This window comes from Narcine bancroftii, chromosome 2, assembly GCF_036971445.1.
Source record: "Narcine bancroftii isolate sNarBan1 chromosome 2, sNarBan1.hap1, whole genome shotgun sequence".
In the NCBI taxonomy this organism is placed as follows: domain Eukaryota; kingdom Metazoa; phylum Chordata; class Chondrichthyes; order Torpediniformes; family Narcinidae; genus Narcine; species Narcine bancroftii.
In genome coordinates this window covers 45,693,654-45,713,449 of record NC_091470.1, presented here as the reverse complement: position 1 = coordinate 45,713,449, position 19,796 = coordinate 45,693,654, and the positions used below count along the sequence as shown (strand labels likewise).

General features: G+C 39.0%; 1 protein-coding gene across 3 annotated transcripts in view; it reads right to left on the bottom strand.

Moving 5' to 3' along the window:
- The window catches only part of kif26ab (kinesin family member 26Ab), a 208,366-nt gene that overhangs the window by 88,089 nt on the left and 100,481 nt on the right, over window positions 1-19,796 (bottom strand). For all 3 annotated transcript variants that reach the window (XM_069916550.1, XM_069916551.1, XM_069916552.1), the window contains exon 4: window positions 16,432-16,601. In XM_069916550.1, coding sequence (XP_069772651.1) covers window positions 16,432-16,601 — 170 coding nt within the window. The remainder of the gene's footprint in view (window positions 1-16,431; window positions 16,602-19,796) is intronic.

The window sequence follows — 19,796 nt, the reverse complement described above, 5'->3', positions numbered from 1 at the left end:
TGTATCTTGGTACATATGACAATGAATTTGAGCCATGGTATTTATGTCAGGAAATGCAGAAATATATAGAAGGATCAGGTACAACCTCTGGAAAGCCATTACCAACACAATACAATTTAGCCCTAGCTGGAGTCTCAGACAGATGCTTTTCAGTGGTGGTAGGGCTTCAGCCACAATTCTGATAAGAATGACAGACCAGACTTGATGGGCCAAATGGTCTGATTCTGCACCAATGTCTTTTAGTCTTATGGCTTGCACATCATCACATGCCATAAGGTGAAATAAGGCAATATTATCATTTGTGATACATCTCTTCCGAATGGTTTTAATGCCTTCTATGTTTACTTCGAAAGTGAGTCCTCCTGTCCCCACAGCCCCCTCTAACTCTGTGCTCCCAGTTTCTGAGGTTGACATGGACAGAACCCTCATAGGGTGAATTCTTGAAACGAGTCTCACCCAGCCGATGAACCTGGCTGGGTTAGACTTGCTTACAACCCATGTGAGCAACTGGCTGGAGCCTTTGTGAAGAAGGTCAACCTCTGAAAGATCTCCACCTGCTTCAAAAGGACTTCCATTGCCCAATGACCATCAGCCGGTGGCACTGACACCCACTGTGATGAAATGCTTCAAGAGGTTGTCTATGATGTGCATCAACTCCTGTTTCAGGAAAGACCTGGACCCACTTCAGTTCACTTTTATCATCACATAAGATCAACAGCAGATGGCATCTCACTGTCACTCTTACTTTGCGCTAAATCACCTAGACCAAAGGAACATCTACTTCAGGCTATTGCTCAGCATTCGTCACCATCAATACCAGCAAACCCATGACCACACTAAAGGATCTGGGGCTCTGTTTGTCCCCCTGCAACTGGATCATCAGCTTTCTCATCAGCAATACCCATCAGGGTGAATTGGCAACATCCTCCTTGACCATCAACACAGGGGCACCTTAACGCTGCTTTGGTATTTCAAGTGCAGAGGAATGCAGAAAGCAGCAGAAGGCAGTAAACATAATCAGGTCTATCACAGGCTTTGACCTCCCATCCATTGAATGCAACTGTGTGAGGCAGCCAACATCATAATGACCTCCATCACCCTGGTCACAACCCATTACTCACTGCTACCTTTGGGCAAAAGGTACAGAAACCTGAAGACCAGCATCTCTGTAATGGAAGATTCTAACCTGTTTTTTTTTAAACTTGGAGCTCTGGGTTCTGCAAGGCTGAGAACCTGCTTGTGTTTTAGAATCAGCAGACATAAGCTAAATTCCACCAAGGGGCCAGAGATGCTGTTATCTGACGAAAGGACATCTGTGTACCAAGAACATTTAATCTTCCTGCTTGTTTTGGTCACAGACTGTCAGAGGCCTAGCCTTGATGCAAAATAAACCATTGTATTCAAAGTGATAAGCTGAAAATTATATTATTCGTTAGAAGCCTAGCATGCTAGCTTGCTTGCTTATCTTTCTTGCTGCGCTGGGAATAGGTGCTTGGGTAAACAGTTTTTGGGTAATGTAAGCCATAGTCCCGCAGCTGAAGTTTAAGACTCTCCGAGAGGTGGCAGCGTCTCTCTCAGCAAGAAGAAGAACTTCTGGAGTCCAGCCAACGTCCCGGTCAGGGGAGGTGGAGAAGCTGCTACCGGCGCCCTGACAACCTACTACAAGTGTGCAGTCGTTGCCTCGCTTCGGCAGTTGGGACCAGTCCAGGCGTTGATAAGTAGAGTTGGGAAGGGCTTGCATATTGTAGTGTGAAATCAGCTTTTGAATTTGTAATAAATATTTGTATAAACTGAACTGCTCTCGGTGTGTGTGTGTCTATTTTCTTTCGGTAGCTCAAACACTGTGACCAATCTAAAACGAACAAAATGAGAGGTATAAGTTTACCCAAGACAATCTCTTAGTTCAAGAACAGTTTATTTTCAACAGCCATCAGGCTCCTGTACTTCCCCTTGCTACACAAATCAGCATTACCACAAAAGGACCGTCTGCACTACTGCAAAATCACTTTTTTATTGCACTAGGATAATAGAATATTTATTATCTAAGTCTTGTATTTTTGTCCATTTTTAATTCAAATTATATATACTATTGTAGTCTTTTTTTATGAAGTACCTGTTTGGCTATAGCAAATAAGTCTGTACAATGTACATGAGAATAAACTAGTTACACTGGACAATTAAGATTTTGCTTCTTTTTTTTAAATTTAAATTTAAACATACAACATGTAATAGGCCCTTTTGGCCCACAAACCCATGCCGCCCAATTATACCCAAATGACCTACAACTCCAGTACATTTGAAAGGGGGGAGGAAACTGAAGCTCTCAGATAAAACCCACGCAGACACGGGGAGAATGTACAAACTGCTAACAGATAGCGCCGGATGCAAACCCCGGTAGCTGGTGCTGTAACAGCATTGTGCAAACCGCTACACTAATTATGCCACCCTGAACACTTTTGGGTGTGTTTTATGGTTTTTGGGCTGATGATCATGAAAATCACCTTAAAAATGTCCTATTGCATACCTTTTTATTAATATATAACCTATTTTTGTGATGTTGTGTCATATTTTATGATCACAAAGCAAGTTGCTTTGGTCAGTGCAGGTGCTATGCAAATATTGTCTTAGGCTTGGGCATGCTTAGTCAGGATAAATGCAGACAGGCTATAAAAACAGCTCACATATACATATGCTGTGCATTACCATGATATATATTGAAAACATGTTGATGCACATAGTGAGTGTACTTAACAATAGCATTTATTGCCTTCAAGAAGATACAATGCAGTAGAAATGTCTCTTCAATGTTGCAATAGCTGTGATACATTCTGTTACATTTGTGGCTTAAGGCTCAAAGATGCAGCATGACAGCACTTAATAAAAAAAAGCCTATGAGCTCTACTTCAGTTATAAAATTGGTGACCAAGACAAATCCGCATTTTCTCACATTTGTTGTGCAACATATGCAGTCAATCTGAGAGTTTAGCTCAGAGGTACTTGGAAGTCGATGCTGTTTGCAGTTCTAAAGTCAATAAAAGTTCATTTATTGTTTCTCCAACTTGCTATGTGATATAACAAATCAGAAATTATCTTTGTGTTCAGCTTGAAGTTGTCTATCATAATTCCCATTTTTTTTCAGGAAGCAAACCTTTTGAAAAAATTTGTTGTCCAGTGTTATTGAACCTAAGTTCTTTCATCATATCTCTGCAAATTTTATTTCCCTCAAGTTATTTCCTTCATTCTTTTTAAAAGCCTTAATTACTGCATCTGTCTTCACCTTTACGGGCAGTGAATTCCAGATCATAACCATTTTCTAAACTGAGGGGAGATCTGATAAAAGCTTATAAAGTTATGGGAGTTAAGACAATCAGAACCTTTTTCCAAAGGTTAAAATGTCACATACTAAAGGACATGTGTTTAAGATTTGGTGGTGGTCGGGATTGGGGGGGCGGGGGGAAGGGGTGGTGAAGGGAGAAGTTTAAAGGAGATGTGTGGGGCGGCTTTCATTTTTTTTACACAAAGAGAGTGGCAGGTGCATGGAACAGAATGTCAGGATAGAGGTGGAAATAGATTTGATAATAGCATTTAAGAGTCTTTGAGAAGATTAATGTACAGGAAATATGCTTCAGAGTTTTAGTTTAATTTAGCAACATGTTTGATGCAGACATTGTGTGCCAGATGGCCCATTCCTGCTTCAATGTTCTATGTTCCTCACCTCACCCTTATCCTTTACCTGTCAGTTTAAATCTATGCCTCTGTTCCTTGTACCATCTGATGATAAAATGGCTTATTCCAATTTTCATTATCCTACTTCTCCCAAATAGCTTATCAAGTACAACTTCAGAACTGAATTCCCTAATGCCACGGGCCATTCTGTTAAATCAATTCTGTACTCTCAGATTTCTGACCTTTCACAAATAGTCAATGGAGGCAGAATACAACAAACTGATACAATTATATATTTGTCTTATTTGATGTCATTTTGACTTGCCTATAGTCTGGTTCTGTGGGTTGTGAGATGATGACCAATGTTGTCACTGCAGAGTCTCCACAGATGGGGAAGAAGGTTCCTGATGGGCCAGGCAAGAGCAGTTTACAAATAGCAGGACATCAACTTGCTCTGGATACATTGACTTGCTATTCTCAATATTATCCAGAGTGGTCTTTGTTTGCCCACGTCATACTTTCCATCAATTTTGTGGAATAAGTCTATAAAATTTGCTTATTATGAGAAGCAAAAACATGTTTTTCAGGAGAAAATTCAAATCTGAAATATTGATTTACTTCTCTTTCTCCACCCAAGCACTATTAACCTTTTCAAGCAACAATTTGGTATATGTTCCAGGTTCAATGAAATCTGATTTCTGCAGTAATTATTAGCTCCAATAGTTCTTGGAATCTTTGGGCTTTGTCAATTCTAACCTCTACTCTGATTGACTTTGTTCTTAGACTTAGGTCACTGAGACCAATCAAGGTGACCCCAGCAGCAGAAAGTTCTGCTCACCTATCTGATCTAAATCAGGGCTTAAACTCAAGACTTGCTGGTGTTCTCCAGCACACTACTAATTGGTGCATTTACCTGGTACATATCAAGATGGTCCTATCGAATCAACTAATAGATGTTTACATTTTTAATGAAATGTTTAGACCTATATGCCTATATACTTCCTTTTTCAAAAACTCAGAACAGCCCCTTCCATGACTCCATGTAATGCATTGCTTGTAAAGTTCATGCCTTCTTCGCCTGGAAGTTACATCATTTTTATAGCACAGAAAGTTATCCCCAGATAACTTAGCGTGCTATAAAAATAATGTGGTTAATCTTCCCATGCAACAAATATGCCCAGATCAATTATTAAAATAAGGAATAAAACAAAAGAGATTTTTAAAATTAAATTTAGATACATAGCACAGTAACAGGCCCTTTCAGCCCATGACCCTGTGTCGCCCAATTGATCTACAACCCCTGGTACCTTTTTTGAATGGTGAGAGGAAACTGGAGCACCAGCAGGAAACCCACATAGACATGGGGAGAATGTATGAACTCCTTACAGACAGTGTAGGATTCGAAGCTGGCGTTGTAACAGATTTGCACTAACCCCTACACTAACTGTGCTGCTCCCCTTATATGCCAAAGGAATTGGAGAAATACCAGTGTGGCATAATTTTAAAACTAAACATCTATAGCCTTCTCTGAATATTTCTACATCTCTCACTAAAATAGCTTTGAAACTTTTATAGATGAAACTCTTCTTACGTTCTTGATTTTCCAGCATATTTATCTAATCTTTACAAACAGTGATGTCATGCACGTTTCAATGGTTCAGAGAACATGCTAAACCAACCAGAACAAAGTTAATCTGACCTCTTTCATTTTCTGGTTTCCCATCTTAACACATTTATTATTACACAATATGCCTGCATGACTGAGAACAGGATTTAAGCCCCATTTGGATTGTGGTTAATGTGTCAAACAGATAGAAATTTATCTTTCAAATTGATTTTAAAAATATGAATATTGATTAAAACGAAAAACCTATCAATGAATTTAATTCAAACCACGAAGAGGGTTTATCTTACGTGACAAAATTAATTTAAAAACAGAACAAAGATACACAGCAAGATTAATCAAAAATGTTGATGCACAGGTGCTCCGGTTTGCTGTTCTCAGCTGGGGCAACAGCTGAAAAGGACAATTGGCCAAAGATATCATTGGGCTAACAAAATGAAAGTCTGCTGCTATTCCATCTCCTCCGTAGCAGGCAGCAGAGACTATCCCAGCCCCCAATTCCTTCTAATATACTCCTTCTTTGAAGCTGCTTGTGATTGGATGCTGTGGGGTGTCCTCTGCAGTCATTTGACCCGTCAGTATTTCTGGAAGATGGATACTCTGGCAACCTTGTGCCTGCTTTCTTTTGTTCTCAATGGTAGGACAATGCCTGGAGTTGCTCTGCCTTCAAAAGGGCAGCTGATCTTCATCCACTTTGGTGCTGGGCAATATTCACAGCCAAGCACCTGTCAGACTGCATCAAGCAACAGTTTTGGAGGAGATGGAACAGCAGCAGACTTTCATTTTGTTAGCCCAAGGACGTCATTGTGGTGGCCAGGAATCACCTCTTAGACACATCCTCATATTTACCCCTAGAACAAGACTCACTGGCAATTGGCAGGATATCATCTCCAAGACAATCATGGACTTCATCAGATGTCAGATGATCTTCCCTCCACCACCTCTAACGTGATAGTTCCTCAACCCTGCATCACCTACATCTATCTTCTTTCAAAAATTCACGAAACAGAATGACCCTGGAAGATTGTTTCTGTCTGCTCCTGCCCCTCTGAACTTAGCACCTCAGACCTCAACTCAATCCTGTTCCCCTTATTTAGTCTTCTCGCTGACATTTGGCTCACCACTCACACTCTCCACCTCTTTGAAGACGTTCAAGCCCCTATACCTCTCCTTCACTGTGGATGTGCAATCCCCTTTACTCTTCTATTCCCCATCAGGAAGGCTTCAGGAACCTCTACTTTTTTCTTCGGCGTGGAGCCATTCTGTCACCATTGATACACTTAAGAATCTTGATAATGGGTCCATTTCTACCTATGGATGCTGTCTGAACCGTTGAGTTGAGTTATCACAGTGCAACGCAATGTGTGAAGTAAATGGTGAATCCTGCCAGAGGCAGGCAGGTGCTCTCAACAGATGGCAGTGAACATAAATGGAGCAGTAAGTGACTTGGCCTCATATTCAGTTTGCAACTATAATGTTAGATAAAGTGAGATAATATTGATAAAAGTAGGAACTTTAGAATCTCATAGCTAACAATATCCTAATGGAAACTAATGTGCTAAATGTTAATCCTTTCCAAACCATCAATAATTAGAGATTTGCTACTAAGGACTGCATGTTGTATGTGATGTAACTATGTTATCCCTTGAATTCTTGATACAAAATTCATTAAATTTATTTCATATTTTTTTTCTCTTTCAACAAATACCAACTGAGCTTGCTGAATATTTTCAGCAATTTCTGCTTCTACTTCAGATTCCCAGCAATGTTTTGCTTTTGTATTTACTGACTCTTTTGTATTTAATAGAGGACACAATATTTACACAGGGGTTATTTCTGCTTCTGAATATTTTCTCTCTTGCCTTTAGCACAATCTCTTACTTAAAATGGAAGATAATTTTGATGTAGGGGAGGTTTTTTGTATTTTAATGCATTCATAAGATGAATAAACTTCCTTCCTTTTATGGCCTCGAAGAATTGAGCTATTAGTTGCTGACCCTTTCTGACCATACAACCCACTGACACTCCAATTACTTTGGATTCATTATGATCAGCTAGACCATTATCACTTCACATTTGTCTTATTTAAATACAAATCACTGACCTTTAGCTTTCAAAGTTAACCATTATGTACATAACAACACATTATACTGTGGTCACTTTTTCTCATGTGAATAATTTGACATAAAATGCAAACCTGGTAGTAAGTAAACAAATACTTAATGCTAATTTTTAAAAAAATAATCTTTGGAAAGCTGTGTCTCACTTCCCATACAACTGCAGCTCCAAAATGCAATTTGCAAACTGACCACAGCATTTCTTTATATATTCACTGTCAAGGGCAAAGTTTAGGCCTGTACATGTGCAAAAGAAGGAAATGGATCATCCTTTTTATAATACATATGTTGCCATGGTTACTTCAAGGTCAGAAGGCTGAATCTTAACATAAAAAGGTACAAATTTAAAAGTTCAATAGCGCTGATTATAGACAGTTTTGATGGGACTAATCATAGGGGCTACATTTTTTTATGAAACTATATATTAATTCTAAAGAGCAATTTCTTTGGGAATGGACTAAGTTCTTTCAGTAATATGCTAACCCTTTTACCCAATTGACAGAATACTCATAGAATTTAACACAAGCATCAACCAGAAAACAAATTTATACAGCAGCAATTATTTCCTGTTATACTATGCACCACACATCCCCAAACCTTTCTGAATTTCACCAGGCAACCAGCAATTTGAACTGATCCAAAATTTGACAAATCCACTTCTTTGGTGCCTCCATCTGAATTCTGGAGCTTCCCTTCAATTCCACAGTTCATACAATTGATTTCCAGAACTAGAAATTGTAACATGCTTGGAAATGTATGTTAAAGCAGTGCTGAGTGACTGTTTAATGCAAGGTCCCCAGCAGATGTTCTATTGTCTGCAAGGCCCAAGATCTAGTCAGCAGTTCAATGAATCGCACATGAAGAAAGATCACTTTTGGCACTTTCAGGTGGCCAAAATACCCCGATGTAAAGCCACATATTATACCCCTATGCAACTGTCGGGAAGCCACCTGAAAGCGCAGGAGGTGCCTGCAAGGCGCACTTTGTAACCCTCCTCCAGGAGGGATAATCGCCGGAGCACTGAAGTCCCCCAGGCACCTAAATGAAGCCGCCTGAAAGCAGCTGCTAAGGGGATGACAATCAGCTGGCGAGCCCCTGACAGCCCCCTCCCCATTGCCTCTGCCCCCCCCCCCCGGCGCGGGACATCAGGGCTGGAGTGGCCGGCGCAGGCCGCCCCAGTGCTGACAGCTCTCACCAGCTGCCCCAACCCTGACATGCCAAAGGGACAGGAGCTGGTGTGCGCTCTGAGGCGCCTCCTGTGCAGCTGCCCCTTTCAGGTGGCCAGCGCTGCACTTTCAGTACTGCCATCTGAATGACCATTCCACAGGTCTGAATCCACTTCTGGAGGCGCATTCTTGGCAGAGAATGCACCTGAACGCGGCTATAGATTACTTTATTAAACTATCTCTCTCCAGAGCAGGAGAGTGGGATTCAGATTTCATATTTATTGTCAGAGTACAGACATGACATCATATGCAACCCTGAGATTCTTTTTCATGCAGGCAATACAGAATTACCACTTATTGGTAGTGCAAAAAAAAACTGCACACATGTACACATATAAACAAATAAAGACATGTTAGACAGACTGACTGCAATACAAAGAGGAAAAAAAATCAATAAAGTTCAAAAGTAAGTCCTTAAATGAATCCCTGATTGAGTTTGTTGTTGAGGAGCCTGATGGTGGAGGGGAGCAGCTGTTCCTGAACCTGGTGGTGCGAGTCTTGAGGCACCTATACCTGTTTCATGATGGTAGGAGCAGAAACAGAGCATGTGCTTGGTGGTATGGATCCTTGATAATTGCTGCTGCTCTCCAATGGCACCTTTCCCTATCGATGTCGTCAATGATGGGAAGGGTTTTGTCTGTGATGCTCTGGGCTGTGCACGCTACATTTTGCAGGGTGTTGGTGTCCCCATACCAAACCATCATGCACACTTTCCACCACACATCTGTAGAAATTTCCCAGGGTTTCCAATTTCATACCAAAACCTCTGCCAACTTCTGAGGAAATAGAGGTGCTGATGTGCTTTCTTCACAATGCCATTAGTGTGTTGGGTCCACGAAATATCTTCTGAGATCGTGACTCCCAAGAACTTAAATTTGCTCACCCTCTCCACTTCTGATTCTCCAAAGATCACTGGATCATTCACTTCCTGAAGGATTTCCCTTCCTGTAATCTATCATCAGCTCCTTCATTTTGGTGACATTAAGTCCAAAGTTGTTGGTGGTGCACCATTCAGCCGTGTTTTCATTCTCCCTCCTGTATGTTGACTCATCACCCCTCTACCATGATATCATCAGCGAATTTGTAGACAGTGTTGTTGTCGTACTGAGTCACACAGCCATAGATGTAAAGTGAGTAGAGCAAGGGGATAAGGACGCAGCCCTGTGCTCCAGTTCTGATGGATATTGCGGAGAAGTTCTTGCCAGTCCTTACTGATTCTGATCTGGAGGTGAAGAAATCAGGATCCAATTACAAGTCCACAGAAGAGATGACTTGAGCAGCATATGGAGGTTGGGGAGATCTGAGGGAGCAGAAGAGGTCTGGAAGAAAATCATGGGGGAATGATGTTTACTCAGACAACCAAGAAGTTGCACTTGTCTGAGGCAGTGACCGTAAAGTTGGGAGAGAAAAGGCAATCAAACTAATTTCAACAGGGTATCAAAAGGGTGTCAACTGCCCTGGCCTTGTCCCAGCTGAGATTGAGCCTTTTACATTGTACTGATTGCTATTGGGTCCTCCTATTCGCTGGCCTGGTCTGTGAAGTAGTTTTGTCCAAGTGAGGTAAGAATGAGTGTTTCACAGCATTTAAACACAAAGAACTCACTTGAATCATCTGGAAGTCCACAAAAATAAGCTGAACAAAAAAAAACTTTCCAGCCATTATTTGCAAATTGATAACGTGGATTCACTGCAATAACGAGTAAAGGCAGATTCAAAGCACACCAAGAGATCCAATCACTGAACGCCAGCCTCAACGTAAAATTGAGGCATGAAAAAAATAATAAGTAAAGCAGCAAGATCACCTTCCCTTCAATGTTTAGCTCGAACCCATCTGATCATTACACTTAAGACAAATTGGTGCCCCAAACAGAGTTTATAGGTACTAATTAAACAGTGAAATGCACTGAAAGAACATCAAATTAGTCATTTTTCAGCACTGGTGTTACTGATCTGCATTTTGCTGCCATTTCATTAAGAGCAAACTGCCTCAATACACTAATCATATGCTCAGGCACAGAACAATCAGTACAATGCATCAGCAAGCTGTGCCCCCACAGCTAAAGCTGATAAGGTACCTGTTCTTTTGAGTAACCTCAATTATGTCGAAGGCATTTCATGGTCAATTCTAATGACCAACTGCTTATCACTGACCCATCAAGTGTCAAGTCAATGATGGCCATATGGTTTAACATTATGGAGGAAGCCCTCTTATCATCACTGCTGCCTCAGGATGGAACACACTTAGCAGCCATTCATTTCAAAACACCAACTGTCCCAGGAAGAATATATTTTGTCAACATCCTTTAAAAATCACCCTTTCAGGTGAATAATCAAACTAGAACAGGTTGACAAAATTCACTAGGTTGTTATGTGTTCTTTGTCATTGCAAATCTTTACAACTGTTTACACATGACGTTATTTGAGCAAAATTGTCCTGGGAATTTCCTTCATTCATAGAGTAAAAAGTTATTAGCACAGTGTACCATGTGTGGAGCGTAGCATCCTAACTGGGCTTTGAAATAGGTGGAAGCACAAATCAAAATGCAGTAAATTTGCTGAAACTACGAAATGCAAGGTGAGATTGCTGCAAATAATCACGAGATCAATCGGAATCCATGGAGAGGAAAGAAAGAAAGAAAGAACATTTCAGGTTGATGAAGAAAAGTTAATGTTTGTCAGTTTTTAATTTGGCACATATTAAACCTAATTACTTCTTTGGTCATTTTAATTTTATGAACATCTCCTGTGTTAAATCTAGAAGTAAACTTACATGAAAGGCATTTTGTTTATTTTACATTATCTCACAATTTGCTTCTGCATTAATTAACAATCAACCAACAAAACAGCAAAATGTCAAAAAGGTGTTGACATTTGCACATTTTTAATTTGATTGAGACTTGCATATACAATGCAAGATTTAGATGCTTTACAAATCAGTCTCTGAATCCTTTGAAATGCCCACTTTGATCTTTTCAACTTCCTGCCACCAATCTTACAAATTGCACATCGCAATAGTTCATTAAAATAACAATGACCTGTGCTTTTACTTTCACCAGAGTCTTTCAAATGGTTTATTTCTGTGTGAAACTAACATGTGATTAAAGAGAAACAATCCCCATTCTTTGTAAAAGCCCTTTGGTGCTATTACGGTTTCCCACTTTCAGCCCAAGTAGAACATACTTGTTGGTTATTATAAAACCATCACCATGTACATTGGAGGAGGCACTGCATGCAGAACCTATTTTGTGAGCAGAGAGAGAAGAAGATTAAATTGGAGACTGCATGAAAATCAACATTTCTGTCAGGAAAAGACTGGTGAGACCATTCTATCCATCCAAAGATCTTGCTGAGGTGGCTGGGATTTTTTTTGCAGGAAGAAAGATCTTTGAATACGTTGGTACTGAAAGGGCCAGCTGACAATAGTGTGGTGAAGACAATGGAGAATCTTGATGAAAAGCAGCCAACAGCAGACCCGATAAATTAAAAGGGAAAAAATACCCAGAAGAAGGTACAAGAAAGAATTAGTATCCAAGCAGGTACAGGGAGAGAAGAAAAACAGCAGGAAAAAGAATGTTAGGTTTAAAGGAGGACATGAATGGGACAGAAAGAAAATATGAAAAATGCATTCTCTGTTTAAAAAAACCTGAGAAATCTTTCGAAAGGGACGAGGCTTCAATACCAATGACACGGAGCAAGACAGGTTCATTTACAATGACTAACAATTATTACATCGATGAAAGGGTTTTTATTGCTAGAGAAACATAAAAACTGCAGAGTGAACAAAGAGAAGGTGGAGGGGCTGCATCCATGGAGAGAAGTGGTTAGTTATCCTTTTGGGTCGGATCATTTCTCCATGAAAGCTCCAGACCTGAAACATTGGCTACTACCTGAGTTGCCCTGCCTTCTCTTGTTAATTGCTAGACTTTGTTTTCAGTGGAAAGAGGCCGTTAATGAGAAAAGACAACTAACTACCTGAATTAAAATTATTGGCAGGGTAAAGGTGAGAAGGTTATGTTTCCAAAGCTCTGACAATGACTCCCAAAGTGGGCAGCGACATGTGTGATTCAATAGTTATAGGAGTCAATGGTCTTCCTCATCATATGTGGCCAACCAATTGGCACATTAATAATGGTGTGCCTTGCCCCAGAGCATTGATTTTTCAAAGAAATCTCATCCAAAGTGCTTGTAAGATTTTAATCTGCCAACTAATCTGAATGACATTGCAAGCAATAGGATATCATGAGAATCTTCAGTGACATGGATTGTTCATATATTTTGTTGATGTGTTATGTAATATAACTAATCCATCAGCGTCAGATCTGACCAACATACTTCATACTTTACAAATGGAGGAAATGGCTAGTGTAAGTGATGGGACTGCAGTGTACCAGTTCTCAATGAACTGACTAGTTCGTGGCTCAGTTAAAACTGATTACCTTTAGAATATGCATCACACAGTGAGTTAAATCCTTTTGATTCATCTCTAGATTAACTGAATATAACACAACAGAGAGTACTAGGTTCAGAAACCTTCCCAACCATCTATCTTCCACCTGTGATATCAGACATAAGTGGCTTTTAGACTTCAGGCACGTAATGGCACAATCAACAAAATTTGTCATTGCATAGGCAGTCTAATAAGGAAAGTGCAGGAATTTTTAGTCAATTCCTGCACCGTGATTTATCCTGCAGGACCCTTCCTACTTTTCGGGGGAAGCTGCAGTCTAAATTGCATCGCAAAACTCACTTCATCGATTCGATGTCCCGCTGATGACTCCGGCCACGTTGCTCTATGTAAGGCACCGGGACTAATGCACACAGAACTTAAGGTGTGCAGTGTAAATGACCACAAGGTGAGTATTTACATTCTTATGTTAAATTTTTCACAGATTTTTCCAACATTGCTGTCTAAAAAAACACTATAGAGAGTGGATGGGTTTGTAGTCTCGAGGAACACGTGGGTGAGGGTTGCTTCAGAAGATGCTCGACCACCATTGTGCACCAGATCACTTGCAGTTAACTATAAACAAATTAAAACTCAATGCTTTGTTAAAGATCATTGAATAGGTGAGGAGGTGTGGGCTCTGTGGGAGTACAGAAGAGAGAAAGCAATTAGTTTGAAGGGTCAGGGATCTCACTGCAAGAACAACAAACCTGATAGCTAACCATTCATATTAAGACCTTCAATTTCAGCATTTGATTTTTATTCATTACTTCTGTGACTCCTGATTAACCAGGGCTAAAATTGTGTCCCAAAACATACTCCAAAAACCATGGTGTCCCTCCCAATAAAAATCACCCTCAGCTTTTCTATGAAGAGGATGTGCACAGTCCAGTTAGTCCATTTCTCCACACTTCAAGACACTATACATGCAATGTAATTTGCAAAAGTCATGCATATTAATCACCGTGCAAACAGTAAAACTCTTAAGTGTTGCATATCCAATTACAGTTTTCCCTACCAAGAACACTAATGCACCACCTGGATGAGAGGATGTTTGCACTTGGACAATGGATACAACAGCAAAATGCCGAAATCATTTGTTTATTTGTTTTATTTAATTAGGAAATATGTTTTCCTCCATTGTTTAGGCCCTACCAGTTACTGTATATGTGAGGCTGGCCCACCCACTAATGACTCATCCCTTAAGTCTCCTCCCTTTTACCCTGGCCTTAAAGGCCGCGTTACCTCCCCCTTTCCGGCTGTCCTGTATCTGGATCCTGGCCAGCCAAAGTCTTGTGCGCATTAAAGCCCATTGTTCAAGCAACCTATGACTCTGTGGTTATTGATAGAGCCTATCAACCATCTAAACAGAAAATACTGCTGATGTTCAGCAGGTCAAGCAATAACTTACCTTTACACAGGCACAGCTCTGATCCAGTGATTTCTAGTTTTATCATTCCCTGGATCTCTCTTATTCCAAAATATCCTTTCAAATTTCATCATTACAAATAAAATAAAATCAGCTGAATCTCTTCTATATTAAACATATAATTTCCAAAAATAGTGTGTTAAGATACAATGTTAATACATTTGAAAAAAATCCATCTGTGAATAGTTTCAACCACTTTAAAGTTCATGGATGAAGCTGTGAATATTGAATCTTTGCAGTGATTATTGTAAATAATGACATCATAGTTGAATATTAGCCAACAAAAGATAAATGTTTTATAGTGGCAGTGAGTTCAAATGGGCAGAATCTTGGTGCCAACCTTTTACACTAACACAACCTACTTTCAAAAATGACTCAGAAAAATCCAACATACTATAGAATTAGAGGCTAAAGCTAGCATGGAACGAGATTCCTGCATGTACCACAAAAATTCAAGAGACCACTAATGTCATATTTGATGCCCAAACACTGAGTAAAACAAGTAATGCATAATTATGAACTTCAAATAAACAAATTTAAGCTGCTTAGTCATTGAAGCAAAAGCTTTTACAAAAATGTTTGGACTCATTTTCTCTGACAATAGGCATTAACCGAGATACTTTGACAGACCCATGTGGGAAAGATATTCGAATTTGGATCCTCACAATAACAAGTGCCTGGAGTCAATATATCAGTTCTTTTTTTATTTCAGTCCATAATATTAAGTGTGGTTGATGTAGGTGGTGCCCAAACACTTTACTCACACAAGGTTATTCAGAATCTAAACTGTTTTATTGTAGAGTAAGTGGGGGTGGAATCAGAAGGGATCAAGTTCAAGTTCTGCAGATCAGATCAACATTATCCTACCGACCATCTGCCCTACAAGGAATCCATTTGAAACAGATATTAAATTAAATAAAATGAACGTTTTTGGAAAATTGAAAATAGTAGCATTTTCCATATCTCACTGGAGATGAGTGGTTTAGACCTCCCATAGATTAAACCTTTGTCACACACAAAAAAAAATAGTTCTCCCTGTAATTTCATTTACATTTTTTTTTCAATCTGTGGAACAGGCGGACTGAAAACAATGCTGATTTATTCAAATACCAAGGTCATGGATTTCTTTCCAAAAATAATTTTTTTAATTCTTAAAAATGTCAGATAAAAATGATCTGGCAAGTGCAATATGTTTGGAAAGAAAACTCTTTGAACTCTATGAATCCCAATGTTCTCTCCCATTGAACAGGATCCTAGATTCATATTCATATTTCTTGTGGACATATTGACAAAGGTTAATAGTAATGATATGTTTTGAATTATAAAGTTATACAAGAACTGCAGGTAGTAATTTGCATCAATGAAGCTGTTGAATTAATCGAGGTTTTGTATGACCCCTACAGTGTTAGAATGTTAACTTCATTGATCATGGTTTTAATGCACTAAATGTTCTCAAGTTCCAATATTCAAAGCAGATTTCAACCAGTCCACCCAGGAAACAGCTCAGAAGAGAAGAAAAGAAAATCAGAGATTCCACGATGCTGTTACACAGACATGAGAAGTTTAGTCAGATTACTGCGATGTGTGGCTTTGACATTCAGATTTTGATATATGTGAAAACAGACATAACAGGGGAGATCATGCTCTGCTAGATAATAGCATGGAAGAGGTCCACTTTAGATTTCTTCCCACTTCTAATGCCTTTGATTTCAATGTCAAGATGTACCCCAAAATGATAAAAGAAAATGAACTTCCATTTTAACAGGAAGAGAAAGCAAATGTGCCATGCAATATTTGACCTCAAAAGTTCATTCCTAAAGATCAGTTATTTTTAACATTTTATGTGAAAAATCGCATCAACCAACCGAGGCTTGACTGAAAATGTTAAACCCAGTTTCCCATTGACGAATGAAATAATGCAATACCTGATGAAGAAAGAAGCTGCAGCTGAAGTCCCAGAAGAAATCCTTCCAGGCAATAGTGAATTTTGGGAGACTGGTGTCTCTGCTACCCAGGTCTGACTGCTCCTGTTCTGCGGGGTGATGGTTTCTTGAGATGAACCGTCTTTTCCATTCTCAGTCATTGTGGTTTGTGTCTAAAAGCAAAAAGTAAACAGCAAAGGACTGATGATGAACTGATTTGTGAAGTATCTTGCATTATATATCATCACTGTCTGGCTTACTCATTCATTGCACCAGTTGCAATGATGACATCTAAAATTAATTAATGTGGACAAGCATGCCACACAATGTCCAGCATTAGAAGTTACATCCACAAATTCACTAGACAAGCAGCATTCAACGAAGAGACTTTGGTCAGAGTAATGCACCGTTAAACAGCCTGACAACCATGAAGTAATGGAGAAATATAAACCGATTTCCATTATTGTCACACATTTTATCATTCAATTGCAGAGTTGCTTGCCTTTTGTAATGAATATCTGCCATACATGGTTTCTCAGTAGTCTTTCACTTAGGGTTACTATCTGTTTTAGTGGCAGGCTCATACAAATGCTATGAATCAAAGCACTTGCAAGGTCATTCATCTTCCCTCTTTAAAATATCACCTTTTTTGAACTATGCTATTTTAAAATGCAAGACATCATTTTATGCTTTCCAAGCAGAACTGCTCCAAGTTAGAATTAAGAATGTATGTACACAAAAAAATAATCCACACAACCATCTGGTATAATTGCTTTAGTACAGTAAAATGAAATATAGTACTTTTTAAATCCTGGATAAAATCACTTATACTAAAACACAATGATGGGCATTTTAATGATTTTCTTTGATTTAAATAGCATGCTCATTAGGAAAGGGACTTAATTAGTGAAGTGGTATTGCAGCCAAAATAAATCCATGTATCGAATAACTGAATAAGTAGGGATACAGTTTGCAACCAAGATAACGCAACTATAAAAGATAACCTTGTTATAAGAAGAAAGTTGACATTAATGAGGAAAGCGCACCTACTCCCTATTGGTGGTTCATCCAAGCTGTTGAAAAAAACTATTTGCAAATTAATTATTGGTAAATTTGAACAAAACAGTGTTAGTGTTTTGATACTAATTTAATATTCTGTTTCTTTAACTGAATGGATAAATGCATACATTGTGTTTTAGTTAAGCGTGATGCTTTAGATCTAGATTGAAGGTCAAAGTGATTAATCCAGGAGAGCATGTTAAAAAAAAGAGGTTGGCTGAATTAAACTGGTTATGATACGGTAAGGTGACAACATGTATGCTGTAGCCTCTATTGAACAGTGTTCCCTAATCTATCATTAAATGTTTCCTAATCTATTAATTAAGGCCACACTGGCATCTTTGCTGGACCACTATCTTTATTTTGGAAATTTATGGATCACATTTTTCTGACCACTTAGTTTTCATGATTTACTAATCCTCTTTTCCAAGTCTCTTCCAATATGATGTCATTATATTGTTGCATGTACGCAAAGGCAATACTTTGTAAAGTTCTACATCAAGGTGTCTCAGTCACTCCATCAGATTTAACTGCACTTACATGGAGACATTGTACAGTAACCATTTCTTATGCCAGATGCTCATAATGAAAAGAAACCTCCTGGAAAAGATTTCCTGAGTAAATAAATGCAGTCAACATTTTTTTTAATGCGGTAGATTGGATGCACCACGTTTGACCAACCATGAGCCTGCTGTCAGTCTGAAGTCATACCTTTGAAAATAGCATAATCTGTTACTGCTGCTTAGCAAGTGCGTAGGGACAGAAGAAATCCATGTAGTTCAGTAGACCTACAGACACATCTGTTGTTTCTCAGACCCAATCTTGAATGTCACTGAAATTGCCTAAAGATATATTAATTTCTAGCAATGAATATCCATCAACTGTTGGGTATGATGTTTCCTGATAAGGTTTTTCTTGAAATGAGAAGTTTATAACAAAACACTAGTTTGCACAACTGAAAATCAACCAGCATGCCTTTTAAATCACGCGGGCGATGTTTTGTCAGCTCACAACCCTCATCCCTTTCTTTTGTCTGACTCTCTTATATTTTCTTCTGGAATTATGCAAAACTGAATAGAAGCAACTGATTCTGCCAAACTGTACCATGATTTCATGATCAATTGCTCCTTTGATCCTTATTGAAATATTACATTTTATAAGCAACTTTGAATAAGCTTGTAATTTTTACAGAAGACGTTAAATTGTTATACTAACTCCCTGTCTAAATACAAGGGTTCAAACAAAATATACACAATATGGTCACAAGAATTAAAGTCATAGACCATTAAATATCATTTGCTTATATGCCATGACTTTTTTTTATATTGTCACATTTAACCCGAAGGCTAACATGACCAAGGCAAGTGCTTCACTGTTTACTAAGTGACACACACTTGCTATGTCGTAATTTTTTTTACTCATCTGAATGCATTGACATTAGAGAGGTGAGGAATTTGACAACCTTCTTTAGGATTTGTTCAGATGTTTACTCAGGAGAGGTACATAACTTTACAGTCCTGAATGTGATGGGTCTTGCATTTTACAGCCGCTCTCCTCAACCATAAACCAAGGACAAAAGCTTAACTTGTTTTGTCACCACCCCTTATTGTATAAAATGAAACAGTAAGTTCAGTAATGTTTGAACAGGCATATGTTTTCCAAATTACCCATTACTGGCTGAGAAAAAATTGGGTAACAGCTGCTTTCAAGTGATCCTTGTTTTGCAGTACTGAACATACAAAGCAGTACCAGTCATTGAACTCTGCTTCCAAAATTCAGTTCCAATGATATCAAAAGGAACTGAATTTCAGATGTGGAGGACAAAATCTAATTTTTACAACATTGCTTGTCAGATCATGAATTGGATGATAAATGTTAAATCTTTTGATTAGCAAAAATTCAATCAGTGCAACTGCATATTTACACAGGAATAGGAAGAGAGCAGATAGCCCGTGTGCCTGTTTCACCATCAAATCAGATCATGGCTGACCTGTTCCTTTATTTCACAAGGAGAAAGGTGACCTTTACCAGGGCTGGTCTAGTGAGATTCACTAGATACTTATGTTACTGGAAAATGCCAAACACTCATCATGTCCCAACACAAGCACCAACCTCTTCACCCCTTCTCAAATATAAATCTGGGAATGTTTTGAGTGTGTTGAGGGTTTCTACCTCCACCACCATTTCATCAGTGAGTTCTAGACCCTTGAGGAAGGGATCACACCTAGCAGAAGGCCTCAGGCCAGAAACATTGGTATTATATCCTGTGAGATCGGCTGAGTTCCTCCAACATTTCTGTGTTTTTACTA